General features: G+C 46.1%; 3 protein-coding genes across 4 annotated transcripts; 1 reads left to right on the top strand and 2 right to left on the bottom strand.

Moving 5' to 3' along the window:
• Nucleotides 1-11,917: 11,917 nt before the first annotated feature.
• LOC136475236 (uncharacterized) lies at nucleotides 11,918-13,939 on the bottom strand. Its single transcript, XM_066472791.1, has 3 exons — nucleotides 13,799-13,939; nucleotides 13,614-13,675; nucleotides 11,918-12,278 (listed from the first exon to the last, which is right to left on the bottom strand). Exons 1-3 carry the CDS (start codon nucleotides 13,854-13,856, stop codon nucleotides 12,156-12,158), a joined length of 243 nt encoding a protein of 80 aa, XP_066328888.1. The 5' UTR covers nucleotides 13,857-13,939; the 3' UTR covers nucleotides 11,918-12,155.
• Nucleotides 13,940-17,001: 3,062 nt separating this feature from the next.
• On the top strand, nucleotides 17,002-18,270 carry LOC136475235 (remorin-like). Of its 2 annotated transcripts, XM_066472789.1 has the most exons (4): nucleotides 17,021-17,112; nucleotides 17,212-17,278; nucleotides 17,409-17,490; nucleotides 17,655-18,270. In XM_066472789.1, the coding sequence occupies exons 1-4, from the start codon at nucleotides 17,055-17,057 to the stop codon at nucleotides 17,850-17,852; spliced, it is 405 nt and encodes a 134-aa protein (XP_066328886.1). In that variant the 5' UTR covers nucleotides 17,021-17,054; the 3' UTR covers nucleotides 17,853-18,270. The 2 variants fall into 2 exon arrangements, with proteins under 2 accessions (XP_066328885.1, XP_066328886.1); XM_066472788.1 differs by having other exon boundaries at nucleotides 17,002-17,278.
• Nucleotides 18,271-18,379: 109 nt separating this feature from the next.
• Nucleotides 18,380-20,299, bottom strand: LOC136475234 (uncharacterized). The gene is made up of 3 exons (XM_066472787.1): nucleotides 19,588-20,299; nucleotides 19,266-19,508; nucleotides 18,380-18,823 (listed from the first exon to the last, which is right to left on the bottom strand). Exons 1-3 carry the CDS (start codon nucleotides 19,924-19,926, stop codon nucleotides 18,491-18,493), a joined length of 915 nt encoding a protein of 304 aa, XP_066328884.1. The 5' UTR covers nucleotides 19,927-20,299; the 3' UTR covers nucleotides 18,380-18,490.
• Between the last annotated feature and the right edge of the window lie 774 nt (nucleotides 20,300-21,073).

The raw sequence follows: 21,073 nt of genomic DNA, 5'->3' as shown, positions 1-21,073 counted from the left end.
CTAGGACAACCTCCAATAAATTTCATGAGCATTGGACTCATAGATTAATTATTAAAATTCACACAAGGATCACCTAATTATAAAAGGGAAATTCGTAACTCAAAAACTATTCATGCACTGACTCTCAAATTTTTACCAGAGCTTATACTCATCAAGAAAAGCTCATCATACAAATTTCATAATTTTTGGATCATAGGAACTCTAGATATGAGTTAAACAAGTTTGCATTCATTTAAAAACACATTTTAAGTTGTAATTTAATTCTTATAGAAACTTTACTATAAGTGTTCATTTTATATTTTTCCTAAATACTACACTTCATAAGGAACACGACAAAATTTGGTTCACCAAAATTGGACCTCTAAAACCCCACTTATGAAGTTATGATTTTCTAAAATTGCATATAAATCTGGAAATAAATGAACTATCTTTTCACTTCACAGCCACTGATAGTCGGGACCCATCGGTCAGCCGGGCCCGCATGTTAGTGAAAGAAAAACAGAGCCACGGCGCGTGACGATGTGGTTCGATTGGAGTTCGTCGACGGCGAGCTTTTCCGGCGACATCACCGGTACAACAGTGACCACCAAGACATTACAAACACAGTAGGCTAGCTATTCGGACCGATGACCGGAGCTAAGCACGACGGTGGCGGTCATGGCGGTGCGGCTCGACGGCGAGGCATCGAAGCTAACCACGATAGCTCGATCTAGGGTCACACCTAGACTCTACGTGCTACGGTGGAGCTATTTCATGCGCTATTACGACGAATGACGAACGGAGGTGGTGCGGCCACGGCGACGGAACACGGCGGCGGAACACCGGCGAGGTCCGCGCGTGGCATGGAGGCTCACCGTGCGATTTTAGCGAGCAATAAGGGCACGATGATGTGGTGGGATCACTATGAAGCTGTTGCGGTGGTGGAGGAACGAAGAGACATGAGCTGGCGACGGCGGCGAGCTGCGTTGTTGCGCTGCTACGAGAAAGACGAAAGAGGAGGTAGAGAAGGGAAATACGAGCATGGACGGTCACGGGCGAGTGCGGGGCTTGAGTTGGTGCTCTGCAGCCCGACATGGCCTGATCAAGCATGCTGACGACAATGCGTGGCCTCCACGCGGTGCTGAAACTCTAAACCGGTCGGTCACTATAGCGCGCCATCAGAGCCTCGATTCTAGCCTGACAGCAAGACTTGGCGACCTTCAATCTCCTAATCTGTGATGATCCTGGTTAAGGTGTAGTTGACAAAGTTGTAGTACCAAGTGAGATCTTCAACTTTGCCAATTGGAGCTTGAGCTGGTTCGGCTTGGATAGGGAGCTACAGGGCTGACAAGTCGACTACATGAAACTGTTTTTCAGAGTTAACACTTTGAAAAATTGTCTATGAAATTAGGGGTAAATTTTGTGTTGTGATCAAATTTTGAGCATGTTCTGCATATTTTCATAGCTTGGCACCTTTACAACTTTTTTCCTTATAAAATTATCTACAACTTTGCCAAAAGGTGCATTGCCATGCAAAGCTTCTAAGTAACACTTTTTAAAAGGTCAAACAAATTGGTTCTAGGGTTTCCAATTTAGTCAAACCTCACTTAAGGACATAATTAGTCAATTTAGTTAACATGAACAGTGCTCCACTATGTACCCTAAGTGTAGTTAAGGTGTTTTGGGGGATAATTAACCACACCACACATTGATCACACCAAAATCAAGCATCACATGCATTGAAACAAGGAAAAACAAGTGAATTGCTACTTTTGTTTCAAAGCCATGTTTCATATGTTTTATGAGTTTGTTGCATAGTACTAACTAACCATATTTCACTAAAGTATGTGACATGTTTCAAGAGTGAGTTGCACATGTTGCACTTGAGTGTTGCACACTATCCATTTCATAAAACAAACACACCTAGAATATAAAAATATGTTGCAATGTTTCAAAAACATGTTCCAAACAATCTAAGCTCATAGATGGATGAATGATGCTCATGTTTATGAAATGCAAGTGCAAATGTGGAAGCCAAACACCTAGAGTGTTATAGTTTTCTTCTTGGTTATAGATCAAATGAGCATGCCTACCGTGTCTTCAACAAAACCTCCAGGAGAGTTGAGATTGCGGTAGACGTGACATTTGATGAATCTAATGGCTCTCAAGTGGAGCAAGTTGATTCAAGTGTTGTAGAAAAGGAGGATCCACTATGTGAAGCAATCAAGCAATTGGCTATTGGTGATATTAGACCACAAGAAGAAGAAGTCATTGAAGTGGAGGTTCCTCAAGTTGCTGCTGCACCTATTTTTGTTGACGTACCTGATGCTACACTATAGCAAGCATCTGCTACAACTCTAGAGCATGGTAGTGCCTCACTTGAGGGTGGCAGTGTTGCACGCACATAGTCAGCAGCAGCTAATTCAACTCTAGCTCGAGGATAAAACCTACAACTCATATTTGAGCAAGATGATGATGAAGATCTAGAAGATAAATAAGAGGCCATTGAGCATCCAAGGCTAAGGCAAACAATTCAACAGGATCATCTCGTTAACAACATCATTGGGAGTCTTTGAAAGGGGGTAACAACTCGTTCACATTTAGCAAACTTTTATCAATTTTACTCGTTTGTTTCCTCTTTGGAGCCTCTTAAAGTAGAACAAGCACTTGGAGACCTAGATTGGCTGATGACCATACAAGAAGAGCTAAACAACTTTGAAACAAACAAAGTGTGGACTTTGGTGGAACGACCCAATACCAATGTCATTGACACCAAGTGGGTCTTCCGCAACAAGCAATATGAGAATAGAGTTATGACAAGAAATAAGGCAAGGTTGGTTGCTCAAGGTTTTACTCAAGTAGAGAGCTTGGACTTTGAAGAAACATATGCATCGGTGGCAAGACTTGAAGCAATTCGAATGCTTCTAGCCTATGCCGCTCATCACAACTTCAAGCTATATCAAATGGATGTGAAGAGTGCATTTCTCAATGGCCCTATTCAAGAACTTGTCTATGTTGAGCAACCACTGGGCTTTAAAGATCACAAGTTTTCCAACCATGTCTATAAACTCCAAAAGGCACTCTATGGGCTTAAGCAAGCACCAAGAGCATAGTATGAATGCCTTAAGGAATTCTTGCTTAAACACGACTTTGAAATAGGCAAAGCCGATCCTACCCTTTTTACTTACAAAGTTGGCAAAGATATATTTGTGTGCTAAATATATGTCGATGACATAATATTTGGTAGTACTAATCATTCTTTTTATAAGAATTTAGTAGGATCATGACCAAGAGATTTGAGATGCCCATGATGGGTGAATTGAAGTTCTTCCTTGGATTTCAAATCGAGCAAGTGAAGGATGGAACTTTTATTAGCCAAACGAAGTACACCCATGATATGCTCAAGAAGTTTGACATGGTGAATGCCAAGCCTATCAAAACTTACATGCCAACCAATGGACATCTAGATCCTAATGATGAAGGGAAAGCCATGGATACTAAGATATATCGCTCCATGATTGGCTCTCTACTTTATTTGTGCGCATCTTCGATATTATGCTTAGTGTGTGCATGTGTGCTAGATTTCAAGCTAACCTAAAAGAGTGTCACTTAGTGGCCATTAAGAGAATCTTGAGATATTTAGTACACACTCCTAACCTTGGCTTGTGGTATCCTAAGGACTCTAGGTTTGATCTACTTGGGTATTCGGATTCCAATTACGCCTGTTGCAAAGTAGATCAAAAAAGCACTTCGGGGACATGTCAATTCCTTGGACGATCCCTAGTGTCTTGGAGTATCCTGTAAGCCACTCTAGAATCAAGCACATAGACATCCGTCATCATTTCTTGAGAGACCACGAAATCAAAGGAGATATCAAAATTCACCATGTGAGCACCGAAAAGCAACTAGCTGATATCTTCACAAAGCCCCTCGACGAGTCAAGGTTTTGTGCTTTGCGTAGTGAGCTAAATATACTTGATTCTCATAATGTGGTTTGAATTTTAGCATGCCTCTATTTGATAAACTAGTATCTAGGCAAAAGAGTTGAAAATTTTCATATTGTGCATGAAAATGATTTATAAAAGGCAACTTATGTATCATGATCAAGGTATGTATTGATTGTTTGTTTCTGGTCATGGTATATAGGTGATATGTGTCCATATATTATACAAATAGAGTCATATAGATTATAGCTAACTCCCACTATTTTGGGGAGTGCGGCAGTGCTGCTCTACGGTAGTGCCGGGCTAGGCATATGACAGTGCCACACTTTGAATCTCAATTGAGATTCGGCCCAAACGGTTTTACTGCAGGGCCTATTTATTCTTCCTTTTATCCTTAGGTCCGCAATAACTTCTTTCCCTCTCTCTTTTCCTCGACGCCGACACCCGCGCCTCTCACTCCTCTCATGCCCGCGCTGTCGTCGTCGCTTGGTCGCACGTTGCTGGTCTCTGGCTATGTCGCGGTAGCTACTAGCCCTCCCTCAACGTCACTGATGGCTACTACTACCCCTAGCCCAAGTAGTTTCTTCCCTCTCCTCTCCTATCCTTGTTTGAAAAGATAGACCACGGAGATAATGACCGAAGGGGGGAAAGAAAGATGAATGAGCAAAGAGTCAAGGATCTACCTCGCCGTGGCCAAGGGAGGTCAACAACAGCAGACAGTAGTGCAGCTCCAAGGGGGCTTGGTGATAGGGGGAGGCGTGAGCAATATATTGAAGATGAGGAGAGGCTAGAGATGACAGGTCATGCCACTGATGCCATTCCTGACACCCCACAGCATCTCTCTAAGTTTGATGGCAGATACATGAGAGATTTTGAGGGTGAGATCATCATGAGACCTCCAGATGACTCTCGCTAGCATGTAGTTGTCAACTATTCCAAGAGTTGGAAGCTGGTGGAAGAAGCAAGGGAGATCAATCCCTATGCAGCGCACAAGGATTTGGGCATTGATTATAGATTTTGGAATGAGTTTCATTCCAACTTTTATGCCACTGCCATTCTTACATCCAAGAAAACCAAGATCATCAAGATGTAGTACATTGATTGGGATGAGATGCAGGAGAAGGAGCCTGAGTTTGACAAGGTAATCAAAATTTGTGATAGGTTCTAACTTTTAGAAATCATGGGTTTCCAGTATAACTAGAATGAGGAGGTCCTTGCATAGTTTTATGCCACATACTTTTATGACTAGACCTCTGATGAGATTCAATGGATGACTGATGGTCAGCACTACCGAGTCAACTTTGTCACTTTTAGCTGGATTCTTGGCTTTGGGGAGGAGCACAGAGGTTACACTTACATTCATGATGAGCCTCGAGCTAAGATCCATGACATCAGTTACATGTGGAGAGATAGAAGGATTGCAAATGGCAAGAGTGGTCTACATAGCTTCTATTACATCCTCAACAACCTCATCAGGAACACCATCAACCCAAAGGATGGAGCAGCCTTAGATATTAATGGCTATGTGAGAAATGTGTTGGCTAGATTTGCTCCAAGTGGGGACAGGTTCAATGTCCCTAGATTCATGTGGACTGAGTTGAGATTTATAGTGGAGGATGGGAGGAGGGGGCTGCTTTATGCCCCTTACCTCATGTTCATGATTGAGAGGGTCACTGGATTTTATTTTCCAAAGGATGGGATGCACACCATCTACAAAATTGAGAAGACCTAGCTAGCTACAGCTACTCAGGGAGCGGGGAGCTCTCATGCTTATGTAGACATCCCTAAATCTTTCTGCTCTAGGTCTTGCAGAGGAGGCAAGATAAAGAAGTTTGGCAATTGGTTGAAGGCAATCTTCGGCAAGTGCACCTATGCAACTGATAGAACGTATGAGACACAGCTTAAGCAGCGTCAGCAACATGGACAGGACCTTCCACCACTTCCTCCTATTCCACCTCCTCTACAGTATGACCTTTTGAGTCTCTGTGACATAGATTCAGATGATGAGGAGGAGGAGTAAGGATGAGCAGCAAATTGGGATGAGACCCTAGAGGGATACCGTCAAAGATAGGAGCTGAGACGTTCCACTCGCTACACCACCACTACTCACCGTCAGGGCCATGCACGTATTGACTCCGACGACGATGATGGTGATGGTGGTGATAGGACTGCTACAAGAGGGGCTAGGGCTGCAGGAGGTGATGATATTGATTGGACGGACATCCAGGAAGATGACGAGTAGATATTGATCTTTCTTCTTTTCTTCTTTTTTGGTGCTTTATGCCAAAGGGGGAGAAAATTAGAGGGGTCAACAACTTTTTCGACGCCATGGAGGTTGCTGCGTTCGTATCCGTTTAGAATAGTCTTCGTTAGGTGAGAGTTTGAGAGTCCATTAGAAACTCTATTTATGTAATAATGCTACTTAAGTACTTTATATATGTGTGGAATATGGACATATATTAATCTATGTTGTCGTTTATGATACATTTGTGCTAGAATGTATATCTTTATATGTATCACATGCTGTGTGGTGTCTGTTCTGATCTGTGCTGTTATAGCAAGTGTGGAAGTGCCGCACCCAGCCGCAACAACAAACCATGCTGTGCATAAACTATCATTTGCATCACATTTTATATACCTGACATAGTATACAGCACCCCATAGGAGCATGGATGTAGGGGAGAGCCCTATCACTTTCACTAAAATGTGAATCTTGGCTTCTTATGTTAATTTGAGAATTTAATTCTCTATTCACAAACTTAGGGGGAGGCTCTACACCCATGGCTCGAAAAGTCTCAGTATTTATTTCATATCTTTTGTAAGCTCTAATTAGGTTATCATCAATCACCAAAAAGGGGGAGATTAAAAGTGCAATCAAGTCTTAATTGTGGGTTTTGGTGATAATAACCACACAATTAGAGAACTAATAAAATTTATCAAGATGACAAGTAGGGAATTTGTATTTGAGGATGCTACACGAAATGGAGGAGCCCCCAATTATAAATATAGATGGCTTTAAACTCAAAAGAGGTTTAAGATTCTTTTATATCTTAAATTTGAGTATAGAAAAAACCGTACTATAAAGGGGGACATAATGCTTAAGCTAATATGTGCTACCAAGTGCTCAAATAACCACAAGCATCCGCAGATTCACAGCCAAGACAGTCTACACTTCACTATTACCCTTGTTGTCTTACATGGTGTGGCACTGTCGCACTTGAAGAGAGGCACCGACGCACTTGAGTCACAGCACAAGGAAGTTAGCGCCCACGCTGACTTTCCCGGATGGCTCGAGACGTATTAAACGATCTCGCCCGACCCCTTAGGTGCGGGATCCGTCTCACCTGACCCCAAGGTCGTGGGATCTATCTCGCCCAACCCTAAGGTCACAGGATCCATCTCACCCGACCCCTTGGTGCGGGCTCTGTCTCGCCCGACCCTAAGGTCACGAGATCCATCTCGCCTGACCTCTAGACCACAGGCTCTGTCTTGCCCAACCTCAAGGCCGCGAGCTTCGTCTCGCCTGACCCCTTAGGTGCGGTAACCGTTGAGGACTGGGGGTATATATACCTTTCCCTTTTCTCCCCAACGGCTATATATGATTTAAGTGACCGTTGGGGGCTAGGGGGTATATATATATATATATATATATATATATATATATATATATATATATATATATATATATATATATATATATATATATATATATCTTTCCCCTTCCTTCCCAATGGTCACCTGTCTCTTCTTCCTCACTTGAGCATGTCTAAAGCAGAGCAAGAGCTCTCTCTCTCTCTCCCTCCATTGTTGACCGCAAGCCCACAAACAAATCCATTGATTTTCCATCAATCCTTGAGGAAAAAGGGTCCCAAACTCGATTAGATAGCAGCTCCATTAATTTCACAACTCTAAAGAGCACTTGGTTCACGTTTTGGCCGGCGGTTGTATTTATTACTCTTAGAGCTTGGCTCCTAGCCGGCTAGAGCGTCGCCCATGGAGCTTTCCAACTTATGTGGCAGCCCCAGGAGGTTTGTAACCATCTCTAGAAGCTAGTAAACTCACCCCTCATCTCAAGAGTTAAGTCTCTTGACTTGAGAACGAGGAAGGGCTGGAAAGCTCTAAGCCTTAGTGGCTAACCTTAGCAACATGGAGGTAGGCAAGCCTTGGTGGCGAGTCGAACCACGGGATAAATCATTGTGTCAGTTGTGCTTGATTTACATTACTTGCATGACATATTGTGGTTGAGGTGATTTCTAGGTTTTTAGTCGATCTACTTGTGTGTGATGTTTCTACCACTTCTAGCTCTTGATCTGTGATTGTCATACCTGCAGTAAGCTAGAAAATTTCTCCAATCTAAGTTTTCGTTCATGGATTTTGAACTGTGATTCAAAGTTGTCTGTAGGTGCAACAGTGCCGTTGTTCTGGTCCGGCAGTGCCGCCCTCTAGAGCGACAGTGCCACAGGGTGAATTTGATAAAAGTTTAAGTGTTTGTTTTGACAGGCCTATTCACCCCCTCTAGGCTAACTAGAGATCCTACAGTAGGCAAAGTGCAACGTGGTGTTATTGCAGATGGCGTTCATGTTTCTTGCGATGTAGTAGCATATGTTATCTTAGGTGGATGTCCTGGTGCTGGACTCAAACTTGTTAACCTCGATTGAAGCCAATTGCACTAAGCATCCATGACGTCAAGCTCCTCCTCTTCGACAATGGCCATTCTAGACACCTTATCCCACCACAGTCTTGCCAGCAAATGGACATGTCCGTTGATTCTCCTTTCCTCTTGTGTGGACCTTGTGCTTATCATCTTCATCGCAAGAGTCCAACACCCACTTCACCCCTCACACAATTTCACCCTCAACAGTGGCACTCTAGATATCCATATATAGGGGTGGCGTTGCAGCACGACAAGGCGACAGCGTTGCGACTCAGTGAAAGGCGGCAAATGCGTGGCACAACGATGTTACAACTTTGCGGTGTGATGGCGTTGTGGAGCATTGGCGTTGAGGTTCTCGTTAGATGAAAAAAGGGAGAATTGGAGTACGTAACGGGGAACAACCATGCATTCAATACGCATGTCATACGAGGAGCCACACTAGGAGAAAATCAAGAAAAAATGAGAGAAGATTAGGTGATGTAGACTACTGCAAAAATAAGATTTTGCTCATATGACTTAGACTATTGGACGAAAGGAGTAAATGTATAATGCGGTTATATGTTGTTAGTCTAAATAACATTTTTTATTTTTGATGGTCAAGTTTAAACTTTGGCTTAGGAGATTAAAGCACGACTCGTGGTAACATTTTACATGAACCCATGGATATATATTGGCAACTAAAAAATACCTTTAATGGTAAGTGGTTGGGATTTGCTATCTAAAACCCCTATTCCGGAACAAACAAAATATCCTTCCGATTACCTCTAACCAAACGTGTTGTAGATTAGGTTGTTTGGCAATGGGTTCCAGCCGCACAACCATCCAACCAACTGTTGCGACCTCAACAATAGCACGTGTAGTAGCACTTAGAACTGACACACAAATTAGAAACGAAACACTCCCAAGGATTTCATGGAGATGGAGTGAACATTTAAGATTATTTTATCCTAAAATAATATTGATAATTAATTGTTTATTCAAATAACTTCACACGACTTTATTGATTAAATTTGAAGACTGTCATTATAATTTTACTAAATTGGAGATATGCCATCATGTCCCATATGTCATTGACTCGTGTGTGCCCCACATGTCAGTGAGATACCAATGACAAATCTCCAACTTTGCAAAATTATAATGGCAAATCTCCAAATCTCTTAAATTTACAGGTTCATGAAAAAGTTTTTTATGTTCAAAATGCACACTCTGATGAGATTCTTTATTCGTGCAAAAGGTGTGTAAAAAGACTTAATCTACCCAGTTTGTTCTGTCATCTCAAACAATAAAAAAATAAAATGCAGTCCCTATACCTTTCTTTCCTCATCTATGTTTAAATGACTGAATTACCCAACGATGTCTTGGAATTTTTTTTCTTTTTCCGTCCATTTTCGTCCCTAATCGGATTAACCGAATGTTTTTTTTTTTTTGTAACACCAGTGCAAACAGAGTGGCACGGGATGACCGTGACAAAGGATCCTAGCCTTGTCCGGGTACGGGGACAAAGACACATCGCTTGTTGAACGCATAGGATAGGATGGCAGTAATAACTGCGCTTAGAAGCCACCCCACATATAGCTGAGCAAGCTATTGCCATCAGAAAGAGATATATTTGTTATCACTTGTTCAAGAGGATTATTAGTACAAGAAGATATTTATTTGTCCAAAAGAACGCATTTCAACGGAGAGAGAGAGCTGTTGATATGCATGGAACACAAAAAATATCAGCAAGATCAAAGGTAGCCCGCCGTACCCCCAACTGTGTGTGTTTCTTCAGAAACGGTTTCTCTGAAATGACAAGCCGCCTGACATGATATGCCCCTACTTGTTTCGATTAGACCTTGTTGGAACATGATATTTTTTTTATTACCGTGTTGGTTCTGTAAAATTGAACTTATTTTTTTTTCAAAATTTTATATTATTTTTTATATATAAATTCATTCGTGCGTTCCAAAGTCCAAACAGATGTTTATTATTGGGTTTTCAGTTTCCTGATTTCCTCCGTGTGAGAGTGTTCTTTTTTTTTTTCTGGGTCTCGAGTCCAAAGGCAGCCAACAAAGTGGTGACATGAGCATTACGTACCGGCGTTGTTTGTACTCGCTCGCATCCAGTAGGTTCCAATGGAGCACAGCCTGAAGCAACTTCCGAGGAGATTAAACAACTGCTTTCTTTTGTTTTACAAGGGGATTAATCAACTGCTATTATAACAGCAAAAGGACAAAATGCAGGCACACCAAATAGCAGCATAAGTATGCATATCACAAAATAGGCTTTTCTCATATGGTGGTTATAAGTACCGTAATGTTCCCAATGCAAATGTACAAGAAAAGAAGAAAGCATAAAAGTGGCTATGGTGATTTAGAAGACTCGATTTAGAAATAGCCAGAATTTCTAATATAAAATTATGTTCTAGTTTTTTAGAAGTCAAGCTATTAAAAATGTTTGGAGAAAGGGAACAAATATGTTCTCTATCTTTTTTAGCAACTTGAAGAACTTATTGATTTACCAATTGTTTCTTTTTTTTTAACACCAAAGACTGTGGGGGAGTTCCCCACAGTGATTTTATAAATTAATCAACAAAAGGAGTTACATACTTACAAACAAGGGAGGAAAGCTGCAAATTAACTAAAAACATCTAGCCAACACACAGAAGAACGACCTAAGATCCTCCTTGAACCGACAAGACTGGAGCAAGCACTGGCTTTTGAAGTTCATGACCCACATGTTCAAGGTTGGATTTCTTCTCTCAAAAACCTTGTCAACTTCCAAATCTCCCAGCTGGCTATCAGAGTTGCTTCCATAAAGAAGGGCAAGTTATACTGCGATCTAGCTTCGGCTAATCTTGGGAGGAGGGTTAGATGTTCGTCCCACTGAATACCAATCCTTTGCCTGTAGGACTTTGCAAAGGGACATGTGAAGAAAAGATGATCTATGTCTTCTTCTATCTGATCTTGGCACATAACACAGAATACCGTACCTTGTTGGTTGAAATTTCTACGTCTGAGCATCGTTTTTGGTAGGGGATTTACCAATTGTTTCTTGTTAGAAACTACTAAAGATGCTTTTGTTTAGCCAAACTTAAGAGCATTGCCTCCTCAAAAGGCCTAAAAAACAAGAATGGCAATCTTTTAGAAACCGAGGGAATAGTGATTAAGAAGTTTGTAATCTGAAAACGTTCAGGAAAACTGGTGGCAAAAAGGGCAGGCGTCACTCGTCAACAGAGTCGGCACACGCAAGAAAAGCATGTAATGATTTCAGTAGACCCACACGACACAACACTGTAGACTGCCACATGTAAATGCTGCTGCATCCCAAGCAAAAAGAGCATAAAGATCACAAATCTGAATCAATACCATTGATATTCTGTTGCCAAACACATTTATACTCTACCACTACAAGCGAGTACATAAAGGCAAAAGGGTTAACAAGCTGCAGCTGCGCCTGATGGGAGTTGCATAAGTTTACACGGTTCCCATCTGGTCCCATCAAAAGCTATTCATGTGGGCATATAATTTTTTCCATTTCGTTCAGAGTTCCAACATTGGCTCGACACTTAAGCTGATGATGTTTGTGCTCCGCAGTCACTTGTCGACCTCCATGGCTTGCGCGGCTTTGGCTTTTGCTAAGGCTGAAAGTTTTGTCTTCACCTTTTTCTTCCCAACCTTAAACTGACCACCCTTACATTTCTTTTCACCACCATCTATCTGAACAATTTGAGAAAAAATAACGACATTAAGACAAATGTGGCATGTACTTAGGCTGTTCAAATCTTAGTGTTAGTGCAGCATCATGGTCAAGCATGTAGTGAAATCTGATGAACTGATGAAGGGAACAAAATTTAAGCTACCATATTTGTTTATAGCTAGCAATGCATAAAAGAAGAATAATTTGCAAATCTCATGGTGAAAGCGCAAATCTTAAATATTTTTTACGGTAGACTGTCACAGAATAAAGGGGATTTTCAATGTTTCTCTGGAACCATAGTTAGGTAATCCAGATCTTAAAACAAGCAAAAGTACATAACCAAACAACAACGGCAAAATTCAATGAGCCAGAGGAGGAAAAACTGGAGTATAAGATATAAAAAGCCACCACTGTATAAAACTAGGAGTAACCAGAAAATCTCAGGTACAAGCACTGAATGCTACCAAAGGATTACGCCTGTTTTTGAGGACAGCAGATTAGCGCTGTTTTCCCGGAGCCACGAAATTACCATGAGAAGCACATCAGACAGCATGTGCGGCAGAGTCATTTAGCTGGCACGAAGAACTTGGCAAAAAGCCAACAAGTACATGAAAATGGCTGATAGGCAAAACTTCAGATCACAAATGTAGGCAGACAAACATAACGCTGAATTGCGCAAATGAGAGAACAACATGATAGAGCTTAAGAGTAAACGAATGTTTTCATGCACCTAAAAGCACACTACATTTGGTTACTAATAACTGCTAAACTGTTTACAGGTTGCCTATTCCTTTGGACAAGTCGAGGGATGAACATCATATTCAATGTGTACACAGTATCATCGTATAAAGACCATGCCTTACAATGAGAGAAACGGCTTGTGAGAAACTAGAACTGGTATAATATGGCCATAACCTCATGAAGTCATGAGAAAGTAATGGCCGCAATAACAATTTTCACGCCTGCCATGTGTTTAGTTTGTTGGGTGCAACCCCAAGCTGGAGCATTGAGTGCAAATGCTCCTGAGTCTGGCCAGTTTGAAGCAAAATCAGGCAACAAATTAGTCTCTTAGTGAGAATGTTTTTTTTTTTGTAACTATGTTAAATTAAAGACTCCACGGTCCTGGTCCTAATGACAAAATTCACCAGCTGCAGCTAGTTATCATCATGTTACTTTTAAGCAAGGTTAGGGCCGCCTTCTCTAAGGCAAATGATTGGAAATCGAGGTCCCATAGCACACAGAGAAAGGCATACAGCAATGTCAATGAGTAGTCCCTGTGTATTTACTAGTCAGATCAGAGCATCCAATACAGCAAGAGTAGGAAGAAGGAGCGAAAGCACTGGGGCCGGCGGTACCTTCATCTCGGATTTCTTGGCTTGCAGTTTCTTGGCCTGTTTCTCCTTGGCCTCCTTCTCTCCTGCACAACACCAGTATCGATTCCAAGCAGCAAATCAGACCACGAATACTCCCAAGGCGACGATCGAAATTGGATAAGGAAAGGGAGAGGAGGCAAGAGAAGAGAGGTTGCTTCGTATCGCACTCTGGAGGTCGAACTCGTACTGCTTCTTCCTCTTGGCAAGATTGTTCTTCTTCGACATGTTCCATCCCTCGCCGTCGCCGCCGACACGACAGCAGCCAAGGGAAGGAGACGCGAGCAAACCCAAAGGCCAAAGCCAAGCCGAACCCCCTCCTCCCTTCCTTTGGTAGTCAAAAAGTCAGCGGGCCGTTAAATCTGGGCTAGTCGCGACGTTGCTTGTCTTTAGGCCCAAGTACTACACATCTGGCCCATACCGGAACGACGAAGGCCCGGATATTTCCGAGCCCACTCCTAGGCCCATCGTAGCCACGGTGGACGAAGGAAGCTTCGACTCGGACAGGTTGTGAGACTGTCTCCAACAAAGTACCCAAACCGAGACCCATTCACTAGTTTAGGTCATGCACAGTAGTCCGAGTCCGACACCTATAACCGGTCTTCTCCAACGGCGTATGCAAAAGTCCTCGCGGTGAGGAGCTGAGGAGAAGGACGAGCAGGAGGAGGCAGAGAGCATACCAAAACAAAACATCCGCCACCAAATGCTCCAAAGAAACCCATCAATGGCGGCTCAGATCCCGCGTAGGACGACCATGCCCTCGAGTCCGCGACCAGAACCCGCCGCGGACCCCACCCCCACGGTCCCCGACGCCAGCCCCCGCCGCTGCAGCACCGTCGCCAGCACAAGCGTCCGCAATCCGACGCGGCGCAGCGGGGCGGGGAGAAGGATGGCCCCGGGAGAGCGCGGATCCGAGGACGGCCGTCGCTCGAGAGCCGGTCCAGTGCCAACCGCGGTGCCCTTCCTCATCGCCGGCTCGAAGGAGGAGTCCTCCCCGCTGTGGTCCGCCTGACCACGCTCGAAGGTGGAGGAGCAGCCGCGAGCGCGGGCGCGGCGGCGCTGCCGCCGTTGGCGAGCGGTGCCGACGCGAGCGAGCACGGACGGGCGGGCCACCATCGGAGATTTGCCTCCGGAGGAGAGAGGGGATGCTTTTTTGGGTAGCGATTCGTTCGGCAGCCAAAATGAGTCGTATGTCTGGGTTCTCCGTTGGAGAGCGTTTTTGGTACGCAAAGCCACTGTGGAGGACGTATTTTGGGTTTGCATTTCGTTGTTGGAGACAGTCTGAGAAACGACGAAATAAAGGTGGTCGGATCGTGGGCACGAGGGCGGGACACCTAGCCGATACGTGACACGTGTCTCCGGCCGACATCCGCCGGGGCCCGCAGGCAGGAGAAATCATGCGGGCGGGACGGACGCGTGGCGCGTGGCCGGCGCCGACGTGTCGGTCATCATTCTCTGATCTCTACCCAAGGATCTATACTATAGTATAAAAGGCGTGCAATCTGAGAACTCCGATCGCTCTCACAGATCACTGTTACCGGCACAGTTAACATGAGCTTTGCACCACAGTACCGGGTTTTTATGCACAGTAAACGGGTTTTATGCACAGTAACGGGTCACAATATAAACAGTAACAGGTTTTACGTACACTAACGGGTACGATACGAACAGTTCTCCGACCCATTAAGGAACAGCACAACTTTTTCGTTTTTTTTGTTTTTTTTTCCCCAAGACAGCACAAACCTTTTTCCCCCAATATTACCCGCGCAACGCGCGGGCTCACCTGCTAGTTATTATATTATCATGTATAATATAATAATTAATTAAGCAACATAGAGTAATATACTCACACCTGCCTCGTTTAGTGATGCCACCCCAAAAGCATTGAGGCTCCGTCTTTTTCCAAAAGATGGTTTTGATTGCGGTAACGCTCCTACTCGAACGTTCCATGTTTCGGACGCGTTAAAAAACGATCTTGTCTTATCCACCTGCCCTCTCCATCTCTATTCTGTGTCTGCGCGCTTCACTTCTCTCGCTCTTCTCGCCCTCTCCTCCTCCCGGCTCCTCCACTCTCTCACTCTCCCCCTCCGTGACCTTCATGCCACCGAAGAGGAGGGCAGCGGCGGCGGCTTCCGGCGAGCCTCCCCTCCCTCCCTACCTCCTCCCTCGCTCCACGACCTCCATGCAACCAGAGAGGAGGGCGACTTCCGGCGAGGTAGGTGGGTCCTTCTCTGGATCTGAGCCCTCCTCCTCCTCTCTCCTTTCCTCCTCATCTGGATTTGAGCTCTCCTCCTCCTCCAACTCCTCCTCTGGATCTGGATCTGAGGGACGCGACGATGGCTACTTGGCTAGGGTTTCAGGGAGCTCTGTTGCAGTAGGCTTGTTTTGCTGTTGTAACAAGCAATATTTTTTTGTTGCATTAGTTTTTTTTTCTGATGTTGCATCTCGCATTAAACCTTTTGTTTCTGTTGTTGCAATAACGTCGTTTTGCTGTTGCAACAAGCAATATTTCTTTGTTGCATTAGTCTTTTTTTTCTGATGTTGCATCTCGCATTGCGTTTTTGTTTCTATTGTTGCAGTAGTGTTGTTTCGCTATTGCAATACGTTTTTTCTTTGTTGCATTGGTCTTTTTTTTCTGATCTTGTATCCCGCACTGCGCTTTGTTTTCTATTGTTGCAGTAGCTTTGGTTTGCTGTTGCAACAAGTAATTTCTCTTCGTTGCATTAGTCTTTTTTTTCTGATGTTGCATCTCGCATTGCGCTTTTGTTTCTGTTGTTGCAGTAGCTTTGGTTTGCTGTTGCAACAAGTAATTTTTCTTTGTTGTATTAGTATTTTTTCGACGTTGCATCTCGTATTGCAGTAGCTTTGTTGTGTTGTTGTAGTCGCTCTTGTTCTGATGTTGCAGTAGACTTGTTCTGATGTTTCACCTCGCTTTGCGTTTTGTTTGATGTTGCAAACAATTTTCTGATGGGAGTGCGTTGGGGGCGGACGAGGTTGGGGGCGAATGGGAAACCTGTTCTATTCGATCCGTTCTGTGCGCGGGAGCGGGCGAGGTTGAGGGCGGGCGGGTTCCGTGCGCGGAGAGCGGAGGAAGGGCGGTTTCTATCTCTGTTCTGTTTCGTGCGGACGGGCAGACGTGATCCCGTATGGGAGAACGAGACGCGGTATGAAGGTTCTGGCGTCCTTGCGTCCACGGCACCGTCCGATCGGTGTCCATGGACGTGCTGGCACCAGCGCTGCCCTTTTATCGATAAGTGTAACGCGTAAGCTCTACTCCTACCGCTCAGTACTACCACTCAGCACTGAGCTTCTTCAAGCTTCTAAAAGGGGCAGGAGGTTAGCAGAGCAGCTTGGCCATCATTTCATAGGCGCTTGGTGTCAGTCTTATTAGGCGTAGCTCGTGCGAAAAGAAAGGGAGATCCGTCCATGGAGTCCAAGGAGGCGATGGTGGCGGCGCCGGCGGCCGGTGCCGGAGAAGCCAAGAGTAAGACTCGCCACTGTCCCCTTCTGGTCTCTGCTAGCATCGACTTGTTTGCGTCTCTCGATCTTGGCCTGAATGTCGGTCACAGACTCACATGTTCAGGCATTCGGTCATTCAGACAAGTGAGTAACGACCTGTGGGAGAGCGAGAAGAGCAAAGCCGAGAACAAGTACGTACGTAGGCACTGCTCAGCTGGACTCTCTCTGCTGCTGCTCTGCTTACTGTTAGTTAGGCCGCGTAGCCAGCCAAACTGTTTGTTTTACCTTTGTTCTTGCTCAATGCAACGGCGGGGCGCGCAGGGCTGAGAAGAAGATGTCGGCCATCATGTCGTGGGAGAACACAAAGAAGGCGGCCGTAGAAGCAAAGCTGCGAACTAGAGAGGTCTCAATCTCTCCATCACTCGTCTTTGCATACACTACTACTGCTGCTGCTGTTGTTTGATGATGACCGTGTATCCACCACCTGCTGAGCTTGGTGAGACTGAAACTAGTCGCGGATGTACACACTAATGACTGATGGGCATGCGCTGGCGACGGTGACTGCAGGAGAAGCTGGAGAAGAAGAAGGCGGAGTACGCGGAGAAGATGAGGAACCAGGTGGCCGCCATCCACAGGGCGGCGGAAGAGAAGCGCGCGTCGGTGGAGGCGACGCGGCGCGAGGCCATCCTCAAGTACGAGGACATGGCGGCCAAGCACCGGTCCAAAGGGACTACCCCGGCCACCAAATTCCTCGGCTGCTTCTAGGTGCTGATAGCAAAGGCAGGCACCACGGTCCTCATTCCTCAGCTTCTGATTACGGCGTAAGCAGAGCAGGACGCATATCATCTCATCCTTTGTAGTTTTGGCTATGTTCTCGTGTACATTAGCACATAGTTACATACATACTCCTAGATGCTTTCGTCCCTCATCTTGGCTATCGCTTTGCTGCGTGGTGGGTGCCGTTGTTTGCTCAAGGGAAATGTATGTCTGTGCGGTCGTTGTGTAACTGTGCAGTGTATGTATTGTAGCCACGCAGAGAACATTTTCAGTACCTCAACGCACGTATGCATCCTGTACATGTTACTAGGATTATTACTTGGATGTTGTTTCAGTCTCGTCAGAGGAATGGAATGCAAAAACGTACGTGCAGCAATGCACAGCCGTTCTAAGGTTGTACTGAAACAAACTAACAGCAACGCCAAACAAGGTAACGACAGCTATTAGCTACCTGTTCGTGGATTATTACTGCTGGCTGATTTGATGTGAGAGAAAAATTCTGTTCTGAGGAAATTTACGATGGTTCGGCAACCCTAGCTACGTACGTGACTACGTGTATAGCACTCCCAATGCAACTAGGAACAGCAAGCGGCGGCGGCCGTGACGGAGCGAGGGACCATTCACGATCAGGTGGGGGGCAGCAGGGCGTGGCCGTACCACCCGTTGGCGCGGCGCGCGTAGAGGTAGGCGGCGAGCGCGACGTCGGCGACGGCCACGGCGGCGAGCACCGCCACGCGCACCTTGCCCCAGAAGCCGGCGCGGCGCAGCCGCAGGCGCTGGGCGGTGGTGGCGGCCAGCTCCAGGGCTGCGGCCTCGGCGAGCGCGATCAGGAGCCGCTTCGACCGCGGGCTGAGCCCGCCGGCGCCGCGCAGCTCGGCCAGCGCGTGTTTGATGTCCTCCGGCAGCGCCGCGTCCGCGTCGGCCTCGGTGTCGGTGGCCGAGTCCGCGCGCGCTGGCACCTGTGCATCAGCAAGCAGAACAAAACAGGATACGTCACGGTTTGGGTGTCTTTCTGAATTTCGAATAACTACACACATGCGAGGGAGAAACTCATATCGAGGGCCGAGGGGAGGATTAAGAGGCCAGATAGAATCGATGAACCAAAGTTGGGCGCCAACTTGCAAAACCAAAACGAGTGCATTCGAATTAAAATGGAGGACTCCGTCGCGTTCACAGCTACGGTCCCAAATCAATTTCTATCGCTGTACCAACATACCTTTCGATCCAGATCTCCAATTCCTCTCGAAAAAGTTCATAACACGCACAAAATCATTCCCGATCAGCGTGAATTTCAAATGCTCAAACCCCAGGACAACAAACTCCGATGAAAATGGAACAAACTCGGACAGTAGCACCGCAAAAACACCAAACAAACATGGCAACGGATCCGCACACACCCACCTCGGTGACGCAGGAGTCGGCGGAAGCAGTCAGCGCGTCATCGGCAGCGGCGGAGACGACGGAGGTGGAGGAGGTGTCGCCGGAGACAACGTCGGGGTCCGGGAGCTCGAGGAGCGGGGAGAGGAGGTCGTCCTCCTGCGGGGCGAGCCCGTCCACTGGCACGGCGTCCGGATGCGGTGCGGGTGTAGCGGCGGAGGGGAGGGTGAAGTAGTCGTCGTCGTAGACGAGGCACTTGGCCACCACCTAATCAGAGGGTTATAATAGGCGGGAACGCGAAGGTGGGAGGAGGAGGTGAGCGTAGGGTGGTACTGGGAAGGTTTACCTTGGCGTTCGAGGCGGAGTCACGGTGGGTGGCGGCGGCGGCCGACGAGGAGGTTGATCCGACGGAGCTGCGAGTGACGGAGCAGGAGGAAGTGGAGGAGGATGAAGAGCGGAGCGCGGGGTGTGGATGGCGGCGGAGGGTTTCGCCATGACGGTGCGGCGCGAAGTGGGCGCGAGGGAAGGAGCGTGCGACTGCGATCGGGGCGGCGTGGAGACTGACTGGAGAGGGGAAGAAAGTTTGTGTTGTGAGGGGGTAAAGGGTTGGGAGGAACGTGGGCTTGGGCAGACCGGAGGAGAAGACGGACTTGGGCCAGGATGGGCCTTTCTGTGCCAATAGCATCTTCGGTTCAGAGTCCTCTTCTGTTCTTCTGAGCCTTTATTTGATAATCTGAAGGGTTGTGTTTTTCAGCCATGTTTAGATAGAAATAACAAAACTAAATAAAAACTCTAATCTATATAAATTATAAATATAAATATTAGGGTTTGCGTACGTGTGTTCATAGGGGTTATTGCGCGTGCGTGTTGTGGGCATCTACGTTGTACTGTGTAATTCTAAAAAGAAAGAGTATAAATAGAAATATAAAAAAAAATTGTTCCTACATGATTTTTTTGTGGGTAGCTCCTATATAATAATAATTCAATTTAGCTTGAAAATATAGCATGCGCATAAAAATTACAGTTCAATATAGCATAATAAGTACAATGATACTCCTCTTTTCTCTTCACTGCTAGGTGAGTGATCCTCCTTTTATTCTTTGTTGCAAAAATGTGAATTTTTTAACATATTTTTTAAACTATTTTTAAAATGGACACTGTTTTTTTTCTTCAAAACTAACACTTTTGGACGCGCCTGGTTGCACGGCGTGGCTAATTCACATTGTCGCGCCATGCATGGAGGAGTGGCAGGGGGCAGTCAACGGTTGTGGCGACCGCTGACGTGGCAGGTCTGACATGCCACCCATCACGGTGCGGCGGGCCTGCCACGCCACGCATCACGGCGCGGGGTTGCCGCGCCACGCATCATGGCGCGGTAGCCCCTTGTACCTGGCCTCGCTTCCCTTTCTCTCTCTCTGTCTCACTCGGCCACCACCACGTCGCCCCCCCGCCCAGCGCGCGACCGCGCTCGCTCAGCGAGCCCACGGCCGCCACCACGCTGTGCCTCGCCGCGCCCGCCGTGGCCTCGCCCGCCCGACGCTCCCACTCGCCGTGACCCTAGGCGTCTCGCCCCCCGCCGTGTGCCAGTCCTCCCTGACTCTATCTCCATCTCCCCTGTCTCGTTGCCTCCCTTACTGCCGTCGCCGCCCCTCCATCTCCCCACTGCCACGCGTCGCCCATCCCCATCGCCGTCCTCCAGAAGGGGGGATTGCCGGCCGCTGCCGGCCGACCATTGCCGCCGACAACCATCTTCTTTCCATTGGTGGATTATGGTGACCCATAATCTTTGTCGAGGTAATGCTCTTCTGCATCTCTGTTAATTTTTTTGTTAG

The sequence above is a fragment of the Miscanthus floridulus genome, chromosome 8, assembly GCF_019320115.1.
Source record: "Miscanthus floridulus cultivar M001 chromosome 8, ASM1932011v1, whole genome shotgun sequence".
Taxonomy (NCBI): Eukaryota; Viridiplantae; Streptophyta; class Magnoliopsida; order Poales; family Poaceae; genus Miscanthus; species Miscanthus floridulus.
This window is presented reverse-complemented; position numbering and strand designations above follow the sequence as displayed.